Raw genomic sequence first — 19,870 nt, 5'->3', positions numbered from 1 at the left:
AGATTTCACAGAAAAGTTTGGCTGCTAAAAAAGTTTGACAACTACTGGTGTGGAGGGAATGATATGGAACCATAAACACTCTGAAAGCCAGAAGAGAAAGCACAGAAACACACACTTTCTGCTCTGTACCGTGAGCACTTCCCATAGATGTCTCCTTTAATCCTCGCCACTATCTTTGCTGCATCATGACCCTCTGCTTATAGGTGAGAAACCTTGACTTCGGAAAGAACAGGAGGAGGAGGTGGCTAGGAAGTGGCAGAGCCAGGACAATACACCCAGGCCTGATCTTCAGAAGTTCCTATGTTTCTCAATTCCATCTGATGACTATTTACTGACCATCAAGGCTGTGAGGCAGCAGGCCAGGCCCTGTGAGTTTAGCGTACGTGAGACATTCTCTGCCTTGCTGACTTTAGTCTGCTCAGGGAGACAACAGCAAACAGCCTGTTGAATTCAGAGTGACAGTGACAAGTGCTGCATGGAAGAAAGCACAGGGTGATCTGGGAATGTAGAGGAGATGCCCCCAACACAGACTGGGTCACCAGGGAGTGCTTCCTGGAGGCGGCAGGATGTGCACTGAGCACAGAATGGGGAATGGGATCATCCTGGAGGCAGTGAGACAAGCATTTTCTAGAGAGAAGGAATAGCAAGTAGAAAGGTTGGAAATGGGAAAGCTCAGTATCTTCTGGGAATGCAGATCATTCAGAGGTACAGCTGTAGCCCAGATTTTTTGGGGGGTGTGGGGGTTGGGTGGAGCAGGTGGGCAGGAAGGTCAGAAAGGAGAGGCTGAGAGATAAAGCTGGCAAGCTGGCAGGGGCTGATCGTAAAGGGCCCTGCAGGCCCTACAGTGTTTGTGCCTGAGGGCAACGTCCAGCCACTGATGGCTTTTAAGGTAGTGGCAGTAGGGTGGAGAGCAGTGGACTGGTCTGAGCTATCAGTGACGTGGCATGCATAGGGCTTTTGGTGCTGGGTAGGGAGACAGAATGAGAAAAGTCAGAGAAACACTGACAGCCACTATGGCTGCCACAGCAGCCCCACTGCCTGAGCACTCACACGTGCCAGGCACTCTGCCCAACCTTTCCATGCATCACTCCATTTCATCCCCGCAACAATCTACGACTTAGGTTCTGTTATTCTCATTTTATGGATGAAGAAACTGAGGCTTAGAGGTTAAGTGATTTGCCCAATGTCATACAGCAAGTGTGGCAGAGCCAGGTGTCAAACTGAGATCCAGTTCCAGGCACGCTGCTCCGGGTCACTATAATGCACTCCCCAGGCTGGCGCCCAGGGCTCCGGCTCAGGCAACAGGGTGGGAGGCGGTGCCATTGACTAGACAGACAACAGAGAAGGGATAGCAGGCCTGTTTGGAGAAAGACAACAAGCTGAACTTTGGATGTGCAGAGTCTGAGATACCTGTGGGACGTCCACAAGGAGGTGTCCAGTAGCAGTTGGAGATGTGGATGTACAGGGCAGGGAGGAAACACTATTGGGCTGTTTCTAGATGGCATCTCTTTCCCAGGGAGATGTCCCCATGAAGAAGGGTCAAGTGGAGGACGAGAAGCTCACAAAGGAGACAGAAAGGACGTCAGAGAGGCAGGCAAGACATCTGGAGAACACGGCACTCCCCCTGCCCTTTCCTGTGTGGCTGAGGACAGAGGAGCCAAAGACAATGCGTGAAAAGGACAAACACAAAATGCCAGATATTCTCTAGTGGACTAATACGATGGCAACAGCAGAGGAGGATGGATTTGGCAACAAAAAAGTCACCGGTGACAATGGAGAGGGTGTGGGTAGAAAACTGCCTGCAGTGAGCTAATGGGTGGAAGTGAAGACAGTGAATGCAGACATCATTTTTCAAGAAATGTGGCTGTGATTAGAGGAAAGAGGCAGGGGAGGGGTTGAGAGAGAGGTAACAGGCTCAAGGAGCAGTTTGCTTCCAAAAAAGAGTGGTGGACACAATGAAATGTGGATGGGAACAGTACGGAGGAGAGGCTAAGCTAGACCAGGAGCCTGCTGCTGGGCTGACGGGTCAAGAAAGTACCTCACAGGCCTTAGGCGAGAAAAGGGTGACTCTCATGACAAGGAAGAAAGTATGTCTGCAGGTGGGAATGGCAAAACAGTGGGAGAATCCCTGTACAATGGCTTTTTTCCTCATTGAAATAGAAAGTGAGGTTATTTGCCAAAAAATAAGGTGTGGGTTGGGAAGGCCTAGTGGTTTGAGAAGACTGGAGGTCTGACAGAGTGACTGTGGGGAAGGACATGCTAAGGTACAGGAAGCCCAGGGAACCATGAGAGGCCCGCCTGGCGACACTGGAACTCAGCAAGCAGGAGCCCACACGGCCGGCTGCCACAGATTCACTCATGTGCTTTTCTTGAGCTGTAGAAAGGGAGAGCCAGGCTGGGGTGGAACCCAGGGCTGCGGGGTTTCTGAGTGGGTCTGAAGGAAAGACAGCGGGACAAGGAATTGAGTACTGGTGAGTGAGTGAGTGATGGGTCAATTTGCCTGCCCTCCTATCAATACTTGGCAATGCTTACTCCATTCAAGTGAGTGAGAAACGGATTGACCTGGGAAGAAGAGAAGGGGGCAGGAGAGTCTTCAGTGGATGTGGAGGAGTGGCTAGGAGGTCACAGATGACAGAGCCAGGGGTGCAGTTTTTAAGAAGCAGGGTGTCTCTCTGCTCCCTTCTCCCACTGCCAGCCCATGACTCTCTCACCTTCATGTAGACAGAAGACACAAAGACAAGGTGAGAGAGTCACGGGCTGGCAGTGGGAGAAGGGAGCAGAGAGACACTGAGCTCTTTCCATCTCCTGAGGCGGGAGAGAAGGAGCAGCTGGGCTTTGGTGGAGAGCCACACTGTGAAGTCCAGGAGGTGGAGGGAGACAAGGGAGGAGGCTGCTGTCTACAGAGATAATGACCATAATCACTTAATGCATGACGCTGCCACTGCGTGTCTGTCCCTGCCTGCAGCCCCACGACTAAGTCTGGAAAGGCAGGGCTGCCTGGTTCTGCCTGGGCCTGCCAGACAGGAGCTGTGCAGTGTGGGATGAGTGAGCAGAGCCTCCAGATATGCGAGGTGGGTTGGGAGTACAGTGGAAGTTACCCAAGGATGGCTATGAAGGAGGAAACAGCTGAACTGAACTTGGAAGGAAAGTTCGTCAGAAGAAAAGGTGAGAGAAGATAGCATTATCAGTAAAGGGGAAGAGACATCTGGGCACACATATTTACGAAAAGCACATCAGACTTGGGAACTGCCAGATGTGCTCTCTGGGGACCTAACTGGGAACCACTGTCTTAAGAAGCCAGGAAAGGCCAGAGACTAGTGCAGCCCACTGAACCTTTCTGGCTAGGTGACTGCATGGGAGAAAGATAGTGCTGACCACTTTCAGAAGGCAGCGGTGGGACCCCTTGGCTCACTACTTCAGGCGGCGGGAGAAGGATCCTGGTTGTCCTTGGGGCTGAAAAAGGATGGTGAATCACTTCTGCTTTCCAAAGCACTAGGGCTGTTTGACCACCCAGGAACTGGAACTAGCTGGTTGTTACACCCAAATCTCTTCGGATGCTGGGCTCCTAAACGTGTCACTGTGCAGATGCAGTTGGGAGTAGGCAGGTGAAGAAGTAATGAAGCCACAAGGGACAAGCCATCAAGCTCCGGGGCTCATCTGGCAGGAGGGCTGCCCAGGAATAGATCACCAGGTTCTGTCCTCAGTCCCGAGGACTGGTTCGTTCCCCTGGCTTCAATTACATCTCTGTGCTGGTAAATGCTAGCCCTGTACTTTTCCACTTAGATGTTTCACGGGAACCTTCGAGTCAACATGCCTCAACTGAATTCACTGTCTTCTGCAAATCCCATCCTGGCTCAGTGAAAGGCACCACCATCTTGCTGGTCGCCAAGCAAACACCTGGGAGACATCCCTGCCTCCATCTCCCTCTCCTGCCATCAGATCAAAGGCCCATCACTTCGGCTTCCTCTGAAAATCCCTCTCTTCTTCTCTGGCCCCACCATCAATCATCTCTCCCTTGGCCTGCATTTCCTGCCTGAGGCATCAAACTCGAGGTCTTCCTGCCTGGAACCCTCCAAGCTACCTTCCATTTGGCCACGCCATAATCTTAGGATGCAGGTGTGACCAAATGCATTCTTTGATTAAAACCCTCAGTGACTTCTCTCACCGGTACGATAAAGCCAAAGCTCTTCCGCAGGGCCTCAGAGGCCCTCCCTCAACAACACTGTCCATCCCACCTCTCTTCTGCTCAGTTTTGGCTGTCAAGCTGCTGTGGAATGTGCCGTGCCTGCTGCCAGGAGGGCCCTCCTGAGGAGTCTGTACTCACAGTCAGCCTTTTGTAAAGCCATTTCCAGGCAGGATGGGGGACTTCCCTCATCCCAGTACTTGTCACATGCTAATATGCTTGTCCAGTTTTGTGTCAGTCTCCCCACTGGACAGCTTCTCCTGGGTGAGAACTTAACTGTGTCACACTTTGGCTGCCAGTATTTGTAGAAGTGTTTGCTGAATGAATAAATGACTGAATGAAGCAAGTCCTCAGCTTGGAGGAATCCAGCAAGCAACTTCTCAGGCCACGACACGTTTTTTCCTCCAGTTATTTGCCCCCAGAATCCCTGACCCTGATGCCTCCCAAACTCATTCAGACCTTCCCAGAACAGTGAGCCAAGCTGAGGCCTTTGGCAGCCAGCATCATTCACGCCCCAGAAGTCCTGGGGGTTGGGGCGAGGGTCCTCAGGGAGGAGAGATGGCAGAGCTGGGCTCTCCCTACACCCACCTTCTTTTTCAGCTTGTGCCGGGCCCGCTTGGCGGCCCTGGCGCTGTTGGGGACTTTGGGCTCCGTGCTGTTGATGAATTCCAGCAGCTCATCCACATCTCGGTGGTCCACGGCGGGCTCCCCAGGGATCCCGCCCAGGGTGCCCCCCTTCATGGGCAGCTCCTCTTTCCGCCTGGTCAGCCTTGAGCGGAGCTTCTCCCGGATCTCGGTATAGTTCCGACTCGTCGGGGCAGCGGGTGGCTGGTGGGGGGGAGGTGCTGACATTACACCCTGGGCCTGGGAGGCCCATAGCACTCCCACCCACTGGCACCAAGTATGTGATGAGAAGCAAGACAACTGTTCTCTCTACCATCAGCCACCAAGGCCACATGGTTTCACCCTCTCAGCCAGGCTGAATCCAGGCGGCAGTGGGTGAAGGGACTAGGAGGGAACAGGGCAGAGCTGGGCAAACACTGACTGGGGAGCCAGGAAAGCAAGTTGGAGCCCGGGCTTCATCACCGGGAAGCTGTATGACCTTGGGCGAGTCACCGAGTCTTTGTGAGCCTCAATTTTATCATCTCTAAAATGAGGATAATAACCACTAGCTCAAAGGTGACTAGCAATTTAATTACTTTCATTTCTTCTATCCTCAGCTGCTCTACCCTAACCAGCGGCCCTCTCCTCTTCACCTTATGAGACTTCTGCACTGCTTCCTCCCCCTGGCCAGAGCCAGCATGCCCTCTGATCTGAGCCTCCTTCCTGGCGCCGTCTGTGCTCATGGCCTGTCCCTCGGCTGGCTGTCACACTTGGGGGACTGAGAGCCTTTTTGCTTCCACTCTGCCTTCATCACTCCCAAGCGTTCACTTCTCTGGGATTACACACGTATACATACTCATCAGAATCATAGCTTTCTCTCTGCCATTTCCTTTCCTTTTGCCTAAGGAAAAAAAGTCAATCTTAAGAGAAACCACGAGAAGAGCAAAGGTAGCAAAATGTTTAAAAACCCCTACCTCACAAATGTGCTGTGAGGAGCAAGCGAGCGGACGCAGGTGCAAGGACTCACGGCCCCAGCGCGGTAATTACCACCGTGAGCAAGGGGGTCTCTGGGGAGAGCAGGGTGCTCCTTTTGCTCACCTTGGCTGGCCCCCAGCCCTCTCTGGCCTGGGCAGGCTCACTCACCGCATTGTGGCCGAAGAACTCACAGTAGCAGCAGTCACAGAACTTCCCATCTCTCTGGTGGGTGGAGGACGAGGTGCAGGAGCTTCGCTCAGAGCTGCTATCCTCTTCCTCACCCAGCCCCTCATCTGCCTCGCAGGGCTGGGGCAGCTGGCAAGCCAGGCCACTGTGTGCAAACTTGTGCCCCTTGCACCCGGGATCCCTGATGATGGGGAGGAAGGCCCAGAGGTGAGGGAGGGTGATGCAGAAGCCCAGGAAGCATCCCAACCACCACCTGCCATCCTGACCGCCCTTCACTTGCCCCACTCCACAGAGGTCCCAGGCAGTCCAAGTACATTGCACCTCTCACCTGAACAGGGCGAACACCTGCACTGTCCCTCAAGGCCCATCCCAAACACAAATGTAGCTCTTCTGGAAAAGTTTCCCCACGCCTCCCCTGCCTGTATCCACCATGCACCCCTTCTCAGGTTACTGTGCACACCTCACTCCATCCTCTGCTTATTGTGCGTCACTGTCATGGTCTGTTTGCGCATTTGTCTCTTAAACTGGACTGCACGCCTCAAGGGCAGGGGCTGTGTTGCTTCAGTTTTTGGGTCTCAGTGTGTAGCATAACAACCCTGCACACAGCAGGTACTCAATAAATAGGCCTGAACCCATTATGGGCTGACAGCTCCTCTGGAACACTCAGGGCTATCCATGAGGCCAGTCTCCTTTCACTTTCTAAGGTGCTTCTGAGCAGATTCTGGTGCTCTGGAGCAAATGGGTGGAGCTGCCTTAACCACAGGGCACGGAGTTGAGAAAAAAGCAAGTTGACTTCTGGGACACCAACTATAAAAGCCACTGTTTGTGCCAGGTTCTAGAGTTGGCATTTTTTTTTTTTTTTTTGAGACGGAGTCTCGCTCTGTCGCCCAGACTGGAGTGCAGTGGCGTGATCTCGGCTCACTGCAAGCTCCGCCTCCCAGGTTCACGCCATTCTCCTACCTCAGCCTCCCTAGTAGCTACAGGCACCTGCGACCACGCCCGGCTAATTTTTTTGTATTTTTAGTAGAGACGGGGTTTCACCGTGTTAGTCAGGATGGTCTCGATCTCCTGACCTAGTGATCTGCCTGCCTCGGCCTCCCAAAGTGCTGGGATTACAGGCGTGAGCCACCATGCCTGGCTTTGGCATAGTATTTCTAACCATCCCCCATGTCCTCCAAAATAAGTGTCATTATCCCCACTTTGCAGTGGTAGAGAGTGAAGCTGAGTACTTGACTGCTTTGCCCAACAGGTAGCCAGGACTCAAGGATGCAAACAGACCATGACAATCATGCACGATAAACAGGAGGATAAAGTCAGGTGTGCACAGTGCCCTGAGAAGGGGTACATGGTGGGTGCAGGCAGGGGAGATGTGGGGAACTCAAGCCCACGTTTCTCTCTATGCAAAGCTCATATTCTCTCCACTGTACTGTTCTGCCTCTGGATTTCAGGAAGCACTGGGATATCTTGTAATACAGAATATTTTCCCAGGGTAAGAATGCGACATACGCCTGAAATATCCCATAATTTGAGCCAGGAAGAGCTGAAGCCTTAGGCTGGGCCATGAGCAGCTGAAGCACCCATTGGGCTGGTCCCAACGCTGGGCTGAGGCTGAGGTGGCAGGGGAACCGAGAGCAAGGACGGAGCTCAAGGAGCTGTGTGGAGGCCCAGCTTCCAGGGCAGTCCAAAGCAGCCCTCTCTGCTGCTAGAAAGGATGCTAAGCATGTGACATAGATTAAAAAAGATGGTGGCAGGAATCACTATCAGTGGTGCTTACAGAAGTTTGTTCTAAACCAAACATTTCATTATCTATTGCATTAGCAAAAGTGATTTTCTTTTTTTTTTTTTTTTTTTGAGACGGAGTCTCGCTCTGTTGCCCAAGCTGGATGGAGTGCAGTGGTGCGCCCTCGGCTCACTGCAACCTCCGCCTCCCGGGTTCATGCGATTCTCCTGCCTCAGCCTCCTGAGTAGCTGGGACTACAGGCACACGCCACCATGCCCAGCTAATTTTTTTTTTTGTATTTTTAATAGAGACGAGGTTTCACCATGCTGGCCAGGCTGGTCTGGAATTCTTGACCTCGTGATCTGCTCACCTCAGCCTCCCAAAGTGCTGGGATTACAGGAATGAGCCACCACACCTGGCCAGCAAAATTGATTTTATTTTCTATTTTGAGACTGGCTCTCACTTTGCCCAGGCTAGAGTTCAATGGCACGATGTCAGCTCACTGCAGCCTGTATCTCCCAGACTCAAGTGATCCTGTCCCACTTCAGCCCCCGCAACCTAAGTAGCTGGAACTAGAGGCATGCACATTATGCCCTACTAGTTTTTAAATTTTTTGCAGAGACAGGGTCTCATTATGTTGCCCTTGCTAGTCTCCAACTCCTGGGCTCAAGCAATCTTTCTGCCTCGGCCTCCCCAAGTGCTGGGATTATAGGCATGAGCTGGCGCACCAGGCCACAAAATTGATTTTAGACAAATTAAAATAGTGTGCCTGTGAATATGGGAAACCAGCACTCATTGGTGGTTACATCAATTTGGAGACCCCTTTGGATAGCAGTTTTTCAATGTGTATTAAGAACCCTCAAAGAGAACAAAAAACACCTAAACAGCCTTTAACTAGTAACTTTTTTCATTCTGAGAACTTGATTCCAACAAGAAAAGTCCAAAAGAAGAAAAAGGCTTTAAGCAAAGACATCTTTAGAGACACTGTTGGTAATGTTAAAATGTCGGAATAACCCAAATGCTCAGCAACTGGAGAACAATAACATGAACTGCGGTCGATGTTCTCCAGCCTTTGAAGCTAGGGGCTAAGAACACCACACGAGAACACAAATATGCTGAGGAGGCAACGCTAAGTGAAAACCGGCGGGTGGCAGACTGCAGACCCTGTCAACCCGGCATGTGCCAGACACGAGAGACTTTCCAACAGGAAAATAGAAATGCATGATAAACACAGATCTGATTTCTAACATAAAAATATACCTCTATCTTCTCCAAAGAATTCTCTTTCAAATATATGTTAGTATAACCTTTCTTAGTACTTAGGAGTTACTTCTAGGAATCTCCCTAACGGACATGATTTCTCATTCAAACAGATTTAGGTGCAGGGATGCTTATTACAGTCTCATTCATTATGGTTAAACAACTGGAAATGCCTACATATCCAGGAATAGGGGAATGATGAAGTATGCTTGAGCTATACAGTAAGACATTATATGACCACTGAAAAGTTTCTTGAAGAATTTTAACTGGGGAAATGATCATGACATAATGTTAAAAAATTACTACTACACAAAACGTATATCAAATATCTAATTATGTTATTTATATACAGAAACATGGTGAAAATATACCACAGTGGTAGAAGTTTAGGTTGTGAAGACATTTTTTTCCTTACACATTTCTGAGTTGTTCCAAGTTAAAACAAAACAAAACACAAAACAAAAAAAACCCACGTACTTGTTTTTTTAAAGCTCTGTCACCCAGGCTGGAGTGCAGTGGCATGATCAATGCTCACAGCAACCCTAACTCCTGGGTTCCAGCAATCCTCCTGCCTCAGCCTCCTGAGTAGCTAGGACTACAGTTGCATGCCACCACACCCGGCTAATTTTCAAAATTTTTTGTAGAGAGGGGGGTCTTGCCATGTTGCCCAGGCTGGTCTGAAACTCCTAGGCTCAAGTGATCTTCCTGCCTAGGACTCCCAAAGCGCTAGGAGTATAGGTGTGAGCCACTGTGCCAGGCCAAAACACATACTTGTTTACAATTGGAAAAATAATGAAAGGAAAAACATAGTCTACTTTTTAATTGCCACCTCAAAGTTACCCCCAAATTTTCCAAAATTCTAAGTTCAAGTGGGTAGAGAGTTTGCCCTTCATGCAGCACACTTACCTGTGAGTGCTAGGGAGTGGCTGAGAGCTCGGGGGTGGGAGGAGAGGCCCACTGCAGTGCCCACCACAGTGCCCGCTGCAGGGGTGGCTGCACCCCGAGAATGGTGGGGGCATCTTCAGGAGCGGCATGCTGGTGGAGGGTAGATGGGAGCTCTGACATGGCCCTGGAGTGTGGGGGGCGGTGGCAGCAGCAACAGGGCACTCTGAAGCCTGGGCAGGGAAAGGTGCTGCCGGGGTGGTGGGCAGCAGGTGTGGGTGGGGCGGGGAGCCAAAGGAGCTGGGGTGAGACGGGATTAGAGATGCTGGCTGGGGGTGGTGGCCGGTGGGGCTGTTAGGGGGAGCAGTGAGGTCTGAGTGCTGGTGGTGCTCCGAGATGGGGAAAGCCTCACCTGTGGGCAGAGGGAGGAGAAAGGGGTCAGAATGGGAGCCCAGATCTGGGAAGGAAAGCCCACAGGCTCACTGCCACAGCATCCTGCTTCTGTGACCAGAGGGCACAGCCTCTCAGCACAGGGGACCCTGGAGCTGGAGAAGATTCTGTGTGGGCAGCAACACAGCTGAGCAGGCTCAAGGAGCCCAGGCCCAAGCAAGAAGGTACTAGGAATGCTGATTCCACAGAAGGCCCCATGCCTTTTCTGCGGCATGAGCAGAGGATATGTATTCTGTCTCTCAGGGTCTCTCTAGGATCTGCTTGTATACAGGTGCTCCTCAGGCCTGGAGGATGATCTGCAGAAGCCAGTGGAGCAGCAGGCCCAGGCTCTGCATCTGTGCCACGTGTACCAAAGCAGCAGGGCATGCCAGACCCCTGAGGGCCCCAGATTTCAGAGAAGTGGGAAAAAGGTTCTGATTACTCTCTAGCTTATGTACCAAAATTAATGGAATTATATACTGCTCAACACTCATAATTCTGGGGGCAGCCCCACTTTGAAGAACTCAGCTCCTTCATTTAGAAGTATGACAGTAAATCATATTTACATAATAAACCAATAACCCAAGAGTTTTGTCTCTGGGTCTCTGAGAGTTATTTCAGAGTCAAAGAAGACTTACACAGCTGCTACATTAGCTAATAACCATTAAGGCTTACACTGCCAATCTCTTGGGCATTTAAATTCAGTGCTTTTACACCCATCCCTTAGGTGGGGAAATCAAGGCCTAGGAAGACAAGGTTGCCCTGGTCCTCTGTGGTGCTGCAGGGGTCAGGTGATCTAAGTCCTACGACTCCACTTTCTACTCACAGACCTCACCAGGTGCCCTCTTGATCCAATGTGAACTACCAGAGCCAATGACAACTTTGAGAGGCAAACGTTTTTCTATTAGCAGTATTTTTCAAGTTCAGAGTTGTGGGGAAAGGAGTTCCAGAGATAGTCAAGGTCTAAGCTGCCCCTGCTTCCACCAGAACAGTTCCACTTTTACTTATTTTAGTAACCAGTCTTATGATTTGTTTGAACAAAGTGGACAGGAAAACACAGCTGTCCACATTTATAGGGCCTGGCTCTCTCCCGAGCCTGGAGACTCACCGGGGATGGTAGAAGGACTCCCAAGAGAGCTGCCTGGCATGGCCCCACTGGAATGTGGGGAATTCCAGAGGCCCGAGAGCTTATGTGCCGACAGGAACGAGCTAGGATCCCAGTCTCCTGAGTTCCCAGGGCAGGAAGAGGAGGACGAGGATGAGGATGATGAAGAGGAAGACGAGGACGAATGAGAGTCATCTCCACAAGACTGTGATTTGCAGGATGTGTGTGACAAGGAGATCTGGAGAAGGGGGAGGAAAAAGGCTCACGGTCAAACAGCAAACATCGGAGCTGACCCTCTGCTGCCTCAGCTTTTCCTGAGGGAGCCCCTTCTCCTCCAGGCCATGTGCCATAGCAAAAACACAATGAATACAACTCCAGCTATAAGAACAAATGAGAGCCAGGCCTTTGCTGGGAAAGGGCTGTGGTGGTCCTACTTACATGCAACGTGTGGAGACTGGGGAGAGAGACTCTGGTAGGGGCAGAGACTGCCTGTGAACTGCGGGCCTTTGGGGAATAGACAGCGGCCAATGACAGGAAGGGCCTTTTGACCAGAAGTCCTGAAACTAAACTGTTCCTGGGTAAAAGGGAAGATCTGCAGCGACGTGAGAAATGAGGGAAGTCTGGCCATTGTGATTCATGAGACAGCAGACTTAGATGACTCCCAAGTGTCTGTCCTTCTAACTAGGGCACATTTCAGACCCTCAAACTCATCTCTGTCTCCCATGTCATACTGGTTGGCTTTCAAGCTGCCACAGAGCCGAAGGCAGCAGGCTCGTGATCTACCAGTACCTATGAGTGGGCCCTCATCCTGTGCACAGACCACCCTGAGGGACTGACCAGTGGGCTGCCAGAAGTTTCTCTTCTTCCCCCAAAACTGAACTTGAGCTGCCAATGCTGTGCCGGTGCAGCCCAGAAGTCTCTCAGTGCCTGGGCATGGGAGCTGCCCAAGGAGAGCCACCTGAGGACAGGCAACAGCCTGACTTCCTTGGGGAGGAGCCCTCCTGCATTCAGGGACCCCTGTCAGCGGTTACCTACCGCCACTGCATGTTCTCGACCTGTCTGCCTTTCATCTTCCTCCATGCTCTTTCGGCAACTCTGGCAGACCCACAGAGGCATCTCGCCTAGGAGATTCTTGACGAGCTTTGGCATGAAGTCAGGGGGCAGCTTCTCACCCTGCAACACCAGTCCATTTTGAGAAGGGCCTTCTTCCCAGCCTTTGCGTTCCCGGTGACACAGCAGGCAGCAAGTCTGCACAGGCTGGCTGGAGGCGGGGGGGACCTGTCCAACAGACAGAAACAGGGTTTCCCAGGAGGGGAAAGGCTCTCCTTCAAAATAATGGTAACAATATTAGTAATGACACTTATTACGTGCCAGGCACTGGGTTAGGCACTTTTTAGACATAATTAAAATTTAGTCCTTGTAACAGCTCTGCAAACGAGGTGTTCTTATTCCCATTTTTTAAGATGAAGAAACAGATTTCAAGAAGTTAAATGAGTTGCCCAAGGTTATAAAGCTAGCGAGTGGTTGAACCCTAGTGAGTCTGACTCCAAAACTCATGCTCAAATGTCCTAATTCTCTGACATCCCCAAATCCTAAAGGTTAAAGAGAAGATGGCCCTTCCCTCTCTGGCATGGCTGGGAGTGGCCACAATTCTTGGGCTGCCTGTGCAGCCCAGGGACCAATGCCCATCTGGAAGGAAAGAATGCTTTTAGTCAGTGGACAGTTTAGGAGAATGTGTGGGTTTTCTGAAGAATTGCACAATTCCCTTAGGATCGCAGCAACATTTTTGAGGAGGCATTTGTACAGCTAGTCAGAAAGCATCAACTCCACGGGAAATTGTGTCGGAGGGAAGGTAAGGCTCTGGTTGGTGCTCCTGAGAGGTAGTGAGTATGGTGAAAACAATCTGGGCTTTGAAATCAAACAGATTCTAATCCCTGCCTGAACACGTACTGGCTGGGTGACCTTGAGCAAGTTATTTAACTTCTCTGGGCTCCAATTCCTACCTACCTTGCAGAGTTGTTGTAAGGATCATTACTGTGTAGCAGGTAAAGTGTCTACCCTGTGTATGCCCATAGCATAGGCCCAATACAGTCATTATTTGGACTTTTTTTTTTTCCTTCTATGACAAACTTGACTTAGAAATATAACTCAGGCGGGGTGCAGTGGCTCATGCCTGTAATCCCAGCACTTTGGGAGGTCGAGGTGGGCGGATCACGAGGTCAGGAGATCAAGACCATCCTGGCTAACACAGTGAAACCCCGTCTCCACTAAAAACACAAAAAAATTAGCTGGGTGTGGTGGCAAGTGCCTGTAGTCCCAGCTACTCGGGAGGCTGAGGCAGGAGAATGGCATGAACTCGGGAGGCGGAGCTTGCAGTGAACCAAGATCGGGCCACTGCACTCCAGCCTGGGTGACACAGCGAGACTCCGTCTCAAAAAAAAAAAAAAAAAAAAAAAGAAAGAAAGAAAAAGAAAAAGAAGAAATATAAGTCTACAGGTTTGCTTTCACATTGAGGGGTCCTGACTGGGAGACTGATTACATTTAATTCCTCCAATTAATAGCTTCCTATATCCTGCAACTTTGTATCTGCCCCCACTCTGACACTGGGCTTGGCTATGTCACTTTGGCCAATGGGATGTTAGCAAACAGGCTGCCAGCCATAAACCTGAAAGGTGTGTATGCGTTTCCACTTGTTTCCATGCACGGCTGGGCTTGCTCGCTCCTGAACCTCTGCCATGGCCTGAGAGCGAGACCAGGCTAGCTGCTGGAGGGATGTGAGAGACTTGTGGAGAAAGCGAAGTCTTCCCAGCTGATTGGCCAGCTGATCAGAGAAACATGAGTGAGCCCAGCCGAGAGCAGACTCATGAGAGATAGAAAGTGGTATTGTTTTAAACCACTAGGTTTTGGAGGTGGTTTGTTATGCAATGGTAGTTAACTGACATACCTTCCAAACTTACCCAACACTGGGTAACATATGTCTGCAGAGGCCTACAGGAGTAAGAAGGGTATCACCCTCATCCTACCAATAAGATAATGCCATCATTTTTCTCCCATGAAATTACTTTCTCATAATGAGTTAGCATCAGGGTATCCTTAAACCTCTAATGTTACCATTACACTGACTTGGGTCCTTGGTTTCTCAAAAAAGAAAGGAACCGAACAGTAGTACCAGAAGCATAATGAAACTTTCGGGAAGTACAAGGAACTTAGAAAAAGAGTACCAGAGAGACAGAAATTTTACATGTGGAACTCGCAAAAGATACAGCCTAAATCAGTCTCTGCCAAGGGAACATTTCAATGAGCAAGAGAGTTGTTTAATGGCAACTGCAGGAGTGGAAGGTTGATAGAGAAGGATGGTATTCAGAGAAATTAAGGCAAAGAGGAAACTTTCCATAGCTACGAAGTGACACAGTAACTCTACATAGAGTCCCTTTTCCTGCCATGATGATGACCACAAGGCGAGCACCAGGACATGTAATTTTACTACAACAGTTTCATTTCATTTGCATGCTAGGTTCGAAAGTCTGTACATACAATTAAAATCTTGTATAGTTATTCTTGAAATTCTTTTTTTTTTTTTTCTTTTGAGACGGAGTCTCGCTCTCTCGCCCAGGCTGGAGTGCAGTGGCGCGATCTTGGCTCACTGCAAGCTCTGCCTCCTGGGTTCACGCCATTCTCCTGCCTCAGCCTCTCCAAGTAGCTGGGACTACAGGCGCCCGCCACCACGCCCGGCTAATTTTTTGTATTTTTTTTAGTAGAGACGGGGTTTCACCGTGGTCTCGATCTCCTGACCTTGTGATCCGCCCGCCTCGGCCTCCCAAAGTGCTGGGATTACAAGCGTGAGCCACCGCGCCCGGCCGCCTGAAATTCTTTATGTGGCCTATAAAGCACAATATACAGTCATCCCTTAGTACCCATGGGGGATCAGTTCCAGGACACCCCCTAGACACCAAAATCTGCAGATGCTCAAATCTCTGATATAAAATGGTGTCATATTTGTATATAACCAATGCATACCCTCCCATAAATCTCCAGATTACTTATAATATTTAATACAATATAAATGCTATGTAAATAGCTGCTATACCGTATTGCTTAGGGAATAATGACGAGGCAAAAAGTCTATACATGTTCAGTATAGACACAACCATCCTTTTTTTTCCTTGAATATTTTCTATCCACAATTGGTTGAATCCACAGATGTGGAGGAATGACTGTATATGGTTTTGTAGTTATAACCAATAATTCAAATATGTAATAAAACGTATGATACGTGTGTTTTCTGTTTTTAAAAGCAAATACACAATTCTTATAAATTAAGTGTGTAATCAGTGTGACTGCACTTAGTGCCAAAGTACTTGTGGAAGGCACTGGGGTGCAGTGGAAACAACACTGGCTTTGGCATTAATCCTGGCCTCTATCACTTACCAGCTGTATGATGCTGGGCTAGTTCTACTTACCCTCTCTGTTTGCTCATCTGTAAAATGGGATTAAGTCCTAATTTGTAGGGTCAGCTGTGAGAAATAAATGTGATAAAGCACCTGGTCCAGTGCTAGGCACATAGATGTTGCTGAACACATGGTATTAATAATCAACATGGCAGGAACAATAGGAAACAATAAATGGTCACTGCATTTTACACAAACGTGAGTCTCTCATATATGATGAATCTAAACTGACTTGTTTTAAATCTTAATCTCTCCCCTCAACCCCATGAAGTCATTCCCTAAGTTCCCAAAATAATCTCTGCCTTTTTCTATTTCATGCTTTTGCTAAAGGTGATCCCTTGCTTAAAACCCACTTTCTTCTCATGTTTTTCTAATGACTAGCTGAGACTAAAGGCCCAATTTAAGTCCAACCTCCTCTAGGCTTTCTCCTCTCGTAATTCACTTCTCCTCTCCCATCTCCTCCTAGTACACTGTGCCTTGGTTACAGTAGTTGTGCCTTCTGCACAATTTATTTACCTGTATCTTCTATCCCTTCTACAAGAGGCAGGTGCCAGGTCTGATTCCTGTCTGGAACCCTCACAGTGCAGCACAGGGCCTGGCTTGAGGCATGGACTCAGTGGGGCATGTGGTAGAGAACTCAGATTTGCTAGGTGTCCCCATGGCAATGCAGCCAGCAGGCAGTCCGATGAGACACTGCTTGAAATTACTGCTTCCTACAGAGAAAGGCCCATCTGTCCGCTTGACCTCCAGAATGGTTCCAATCTTAACCGTGTTAAGAGTAAAAGACTGCATTCTTTAGGGATTATGATGAGATGCCCCCAGTTAACGGAAATAATGTGACTCTCCCTAGAGCCAAAATGGTACACAAAATAAATGAGATTAGCCATCACTAGAAGTGACTTTACAGGATAGGTTGTCTTCCTAGTTAAAGCAAGAAACACAGGGCCTGAAAAGCTAATGAAGCTCTAATTGAAACTGCCCACAGGATTGAGTGATGATACCACCCATGCTGCATAAAGCTGCCCAGAGGATTAAGTCACATTAGAGATACAAAGCACTTAGCTCAAGGGATCCAGGCTGTAGGCACTCAATCTATTATCTAAGCCCCTTGGCTGTTCTGTTCTAAGTCTACATTGAAGACTAGTTTATCCACTGTCCTCTCTGAATTTGGTACACTTGAGTCCTTCTTTCGGGCCCAGGCAGCTTGAGGGGGCCACCCCTAAAGCTGATGTCTTAACTCTAGGCCCTGGTGCCTGCCACTGGGTATGATGCCTTGTGGAACTGGGAACTTTCCTCTGCTATTTTCATCTCCACTTTAATTGCTAGAGGGTGATGAGAATCCCAAGCCCTAGAGATGTTATATTTATAGTCAGTAATGCCACTGGTTCCTTCAAATTTTTGCTTTGGCAGAGAACAGCTCTTGGTTCAGAGTTCCCTTTGACTGTGATCTGCTGCCATTTCCCAAATTCTGGCATTCATGACCCCTTATGCCCTGAAAAGTCGGTCAACCCAGACTTTCAATCAGCTGCTCCCAAGCTGTATTTTTAGCACCTGGCACGGTATTCCTACACAAAGAACATGATCAGTAAATTCATCGAATGAATGAAAACTCCAAATTTTTCTTCATCACAAAGGCTGATGGAACTGATTCTTGAATCCAGCAGCCCTGGGCAGCAGCCCATTGTTCCTGCTCACCTCAGTTTAAATTTCAGAGCCTCTGAGGATGCAGGTCTGGCCTTAGGCAAAAGATGAGGGAAGAAAAGTTCTGGGGGTTCTACTGATTTTGGATCTCCTCAAAAAAGCTCCAAGATAATTTTTCTTCACTCTAAGCACAACCAGAATCTCTGGAGAGTATGAGATTACTCACAAGGGATCCATGCTGTAGCATGCACATCCCCAGAGCAGTGAAGGGGCCAAGTGAGCTCTAGGTGCACTCTAGGGCCTAGGGGCTGGCATCTGTAGCCATTAAAACCATTATTTCGGCCGGGCACGGTGGCTCACGCTTGTAATCCCAGCACTTTGGGAGGCCGAGGCGGGCAGATCACGAGGTCAGGAGATTGAGACCACGGTGAAACCCCGTCTCTACTGAAAACACAAAAAATTAGCCGGGTGTGGTGGCGGGCGCCTGTAGTCCCAGCTACTTGGAGAGGCTGAGGCAGGAGAATGGCGTGAACCCGGGAGGCAGAGCTTGCAGTGAGCCGAGATTGTACCACTGCACTCCAGCCTGGGCAACAGAGCGAGACTCCGTCTCAAAGAAAAAACAAAACAAAACAAAACAAAACCATTATCTCTGCTCCCTTACTAGATCAGGCCCAAGACTTTTTTGTCTTGGCCTGAGAAGCATTAAGTTAGGGCATTCTAGTTTTTCCTGGATAAGAGAGAGAGAAAATCAAAGGAAGAGGAAGCCACTTTTTTTCATGGAACACCATTTTTTAACTGAAAGAATGATTTACTATTTAGACTTGGGTATTGGCAGACATTTTCTCAAAGAAATGAACAATGAATAAAATGAGCCTGTCACTTCAAGGAAAACAACTAACAGTATTTGTGGTCAATGATATAAAATGCAAGCTTTCAAGTGAAAATTAGAATTCTGAAACTTGCATCCACCACCATGAGTTTGACAGCTTCCAAATACTTGAAGACTTTTCTGATGAAATTGGTGGTGATATTAACAAATGTTATCTTTTGGCATTGTAAAATGAAATGGAAAACATTTGGAAGATCTGCAAAATCCAGTGAGCCTATTTTCCAAATGACCAAAGCATGATGGATTCAAAGCACTGGCTCGACCAATAGATTTTAATGTAAATGCGTATGAAGACTTCACTGATATGGGCTCAAATTCAATACTGGAAATTATCTGGAAAGGCTACTGAAACATTCCTCCCTTTTTCACTTACATATTTGTGTGAGGTTGGATTTTTTTTTCATATACTTCAACCAAAACAATGTATTGCAAAAGACTGAATACAGAAGCATATATAAGAAGCCAGCTTTAGTCTATTAAGCCAGATGAAAAGAAATTGGCAAAAATGAAAAGAAGACCATTCTAATTTTTTTTTTAAGATGAAATCTCACTCTGTAATCCAGGCTGGAGTGCAGTGGCATGATCTCAGCTCACTGCAACCTCCACCTCCCAGGTTCAAGCGGTTCTCCTGCCTCAGCCTCCCAAGTGGCTAGGATTACAGGCGCCCGCCAAAACGCCTGACTAATTTTTATATTTTTAGTAGAGACAGGGTTTCACCATGTTGGCCATGCTGGTCTTGAACTCCTGACCTCAAGTGATCCGCCTGCCTCAGCCTCTCAAAGTGCTGGCATTACAGGCATGAGCCACCACACCTGGCCATTCTTCTAATTTTGTTTTGGAAAATATAGTTTTCATTAAAAATTGTTATGTTAACGAGATAGCTTTAATATTGTCTTTCTTAAATGAATTAGTGACAAAATATTTTAAAGCTTTCTCAGCTTTAATATTTAATTTGGTAAATATCAATAGATATAAACACCACAAACAAAAGCTCTTTGGGTTCCTCAATAATTTTTAAGAATATATAAGGGTCTCCTGAGGTTGGAGGATTGCTCAAGTCCAAATGACGGAGGCTACAGTGAGCCAAGATTGCACCATTGTACTCCAAACTGGGTAACAGTGAGAGCCTGTCTCAAAAAAAAAAAAAAAAAAAAAAATAGCTCTTTGGGGACATGACTTAATTTTCTAGCTTGGCCTTTCGGTCCACAATTTGGGAATAACCCATTGCCAGACCAGACAGCTGTCAAGGACTACTCTGAAGCTGGATTGAATTTCCAGCACTCAACTTGGCCTCATTCATCCCATGGATTCTTTTTCATCTCCAGAGTTTGTGTATGTTTGTACAGGATTGCCCCAAGACACATGCTGTATCTAACCAGCTGCCCTGCAACAGGTCCCAAATTCTATTTTGAAATGGCCCATTAGAGCACTCTACTCTCAAGGCACCCAACTCCAAGAGCCTCTCTGTCACCAAGGCAGGCAGAGGACAACACCAGCAGCTAAAATTCCCTTTCAGAAGCAGAGAAAATGATTAATCCTCAGCCTAGAA

General features: G+C 48.5%; 1 protein-coding gene across 8 annotated transcripts in view; it reads right to left on the bottom strand.

Annotated features, from left to right (window-relative positions):
* The window catches only part of FAM193B (family with sequence similarity 193 member B), a 34,725-nt gene that overhangs the window by 6,719 nt on the left and 8,136 nt on the right, over nucleotides 1-19,870 (bottom strand). For 3 of the 8 annotated variants that reach the window (XM_030808516.1, XM_030808518.1, XM_030808521.1), the window contains 5 exons: nucleotides 12,516-12,621; nucleotides 11,347-11,581; nucleotides 9,834-10,221; nucleotides 5,930-6,128; nucleotides 4,772-5,011 (listed from right to left, as the gene is read on the bottom strand). In XM_030808516.1, the coding sequence (XP_030664376.1) occupies nucleotides 4,772-5,011; nucleotides 5,930-6,128; nucleotides 9,834-10,221; nucleotides 11,347-11,581; nucleotides 12,516-12,621 (1,168 nt within the window). Of the gene's footprint in view, nucleotides 1-4,771; nucleotides 5,012-5,439; nucleotides 5,619-5,642; nucleotides 5,688-5,929; nucleotides 6,129-9,833; nucleotides 10,222-11,346; nucleotides 11,582-12,378; nucleotides 12,622-19,870 lie in introns of those variants that run through there. The other 5 variants (XM_030808515.1, XM_030808519.1, XM_030808522.1 and 2 more) reach the window with 4 other exon arrangements.

This window comes from Nomascus leucogenys, unplaced genomic scaffold (assembly GCF_006542625.1).
Source record: "Nomascus leucogenys isolate Asia unplaced genomic scaffold, Asia_NLE_v1 Super-Scaffold_3019, whole genome shotgun sequence".
In the NCBI taxonomy this organism is placed as follows: Eukaryota; Metazoa; Chordata; class Mammalia; order Primates; family Hylobatidae; genus Nomascus; species Nomascus leucogenys.
This window is presented reverse-complemented; position numbering and strand designations above follow the sequence as displayed.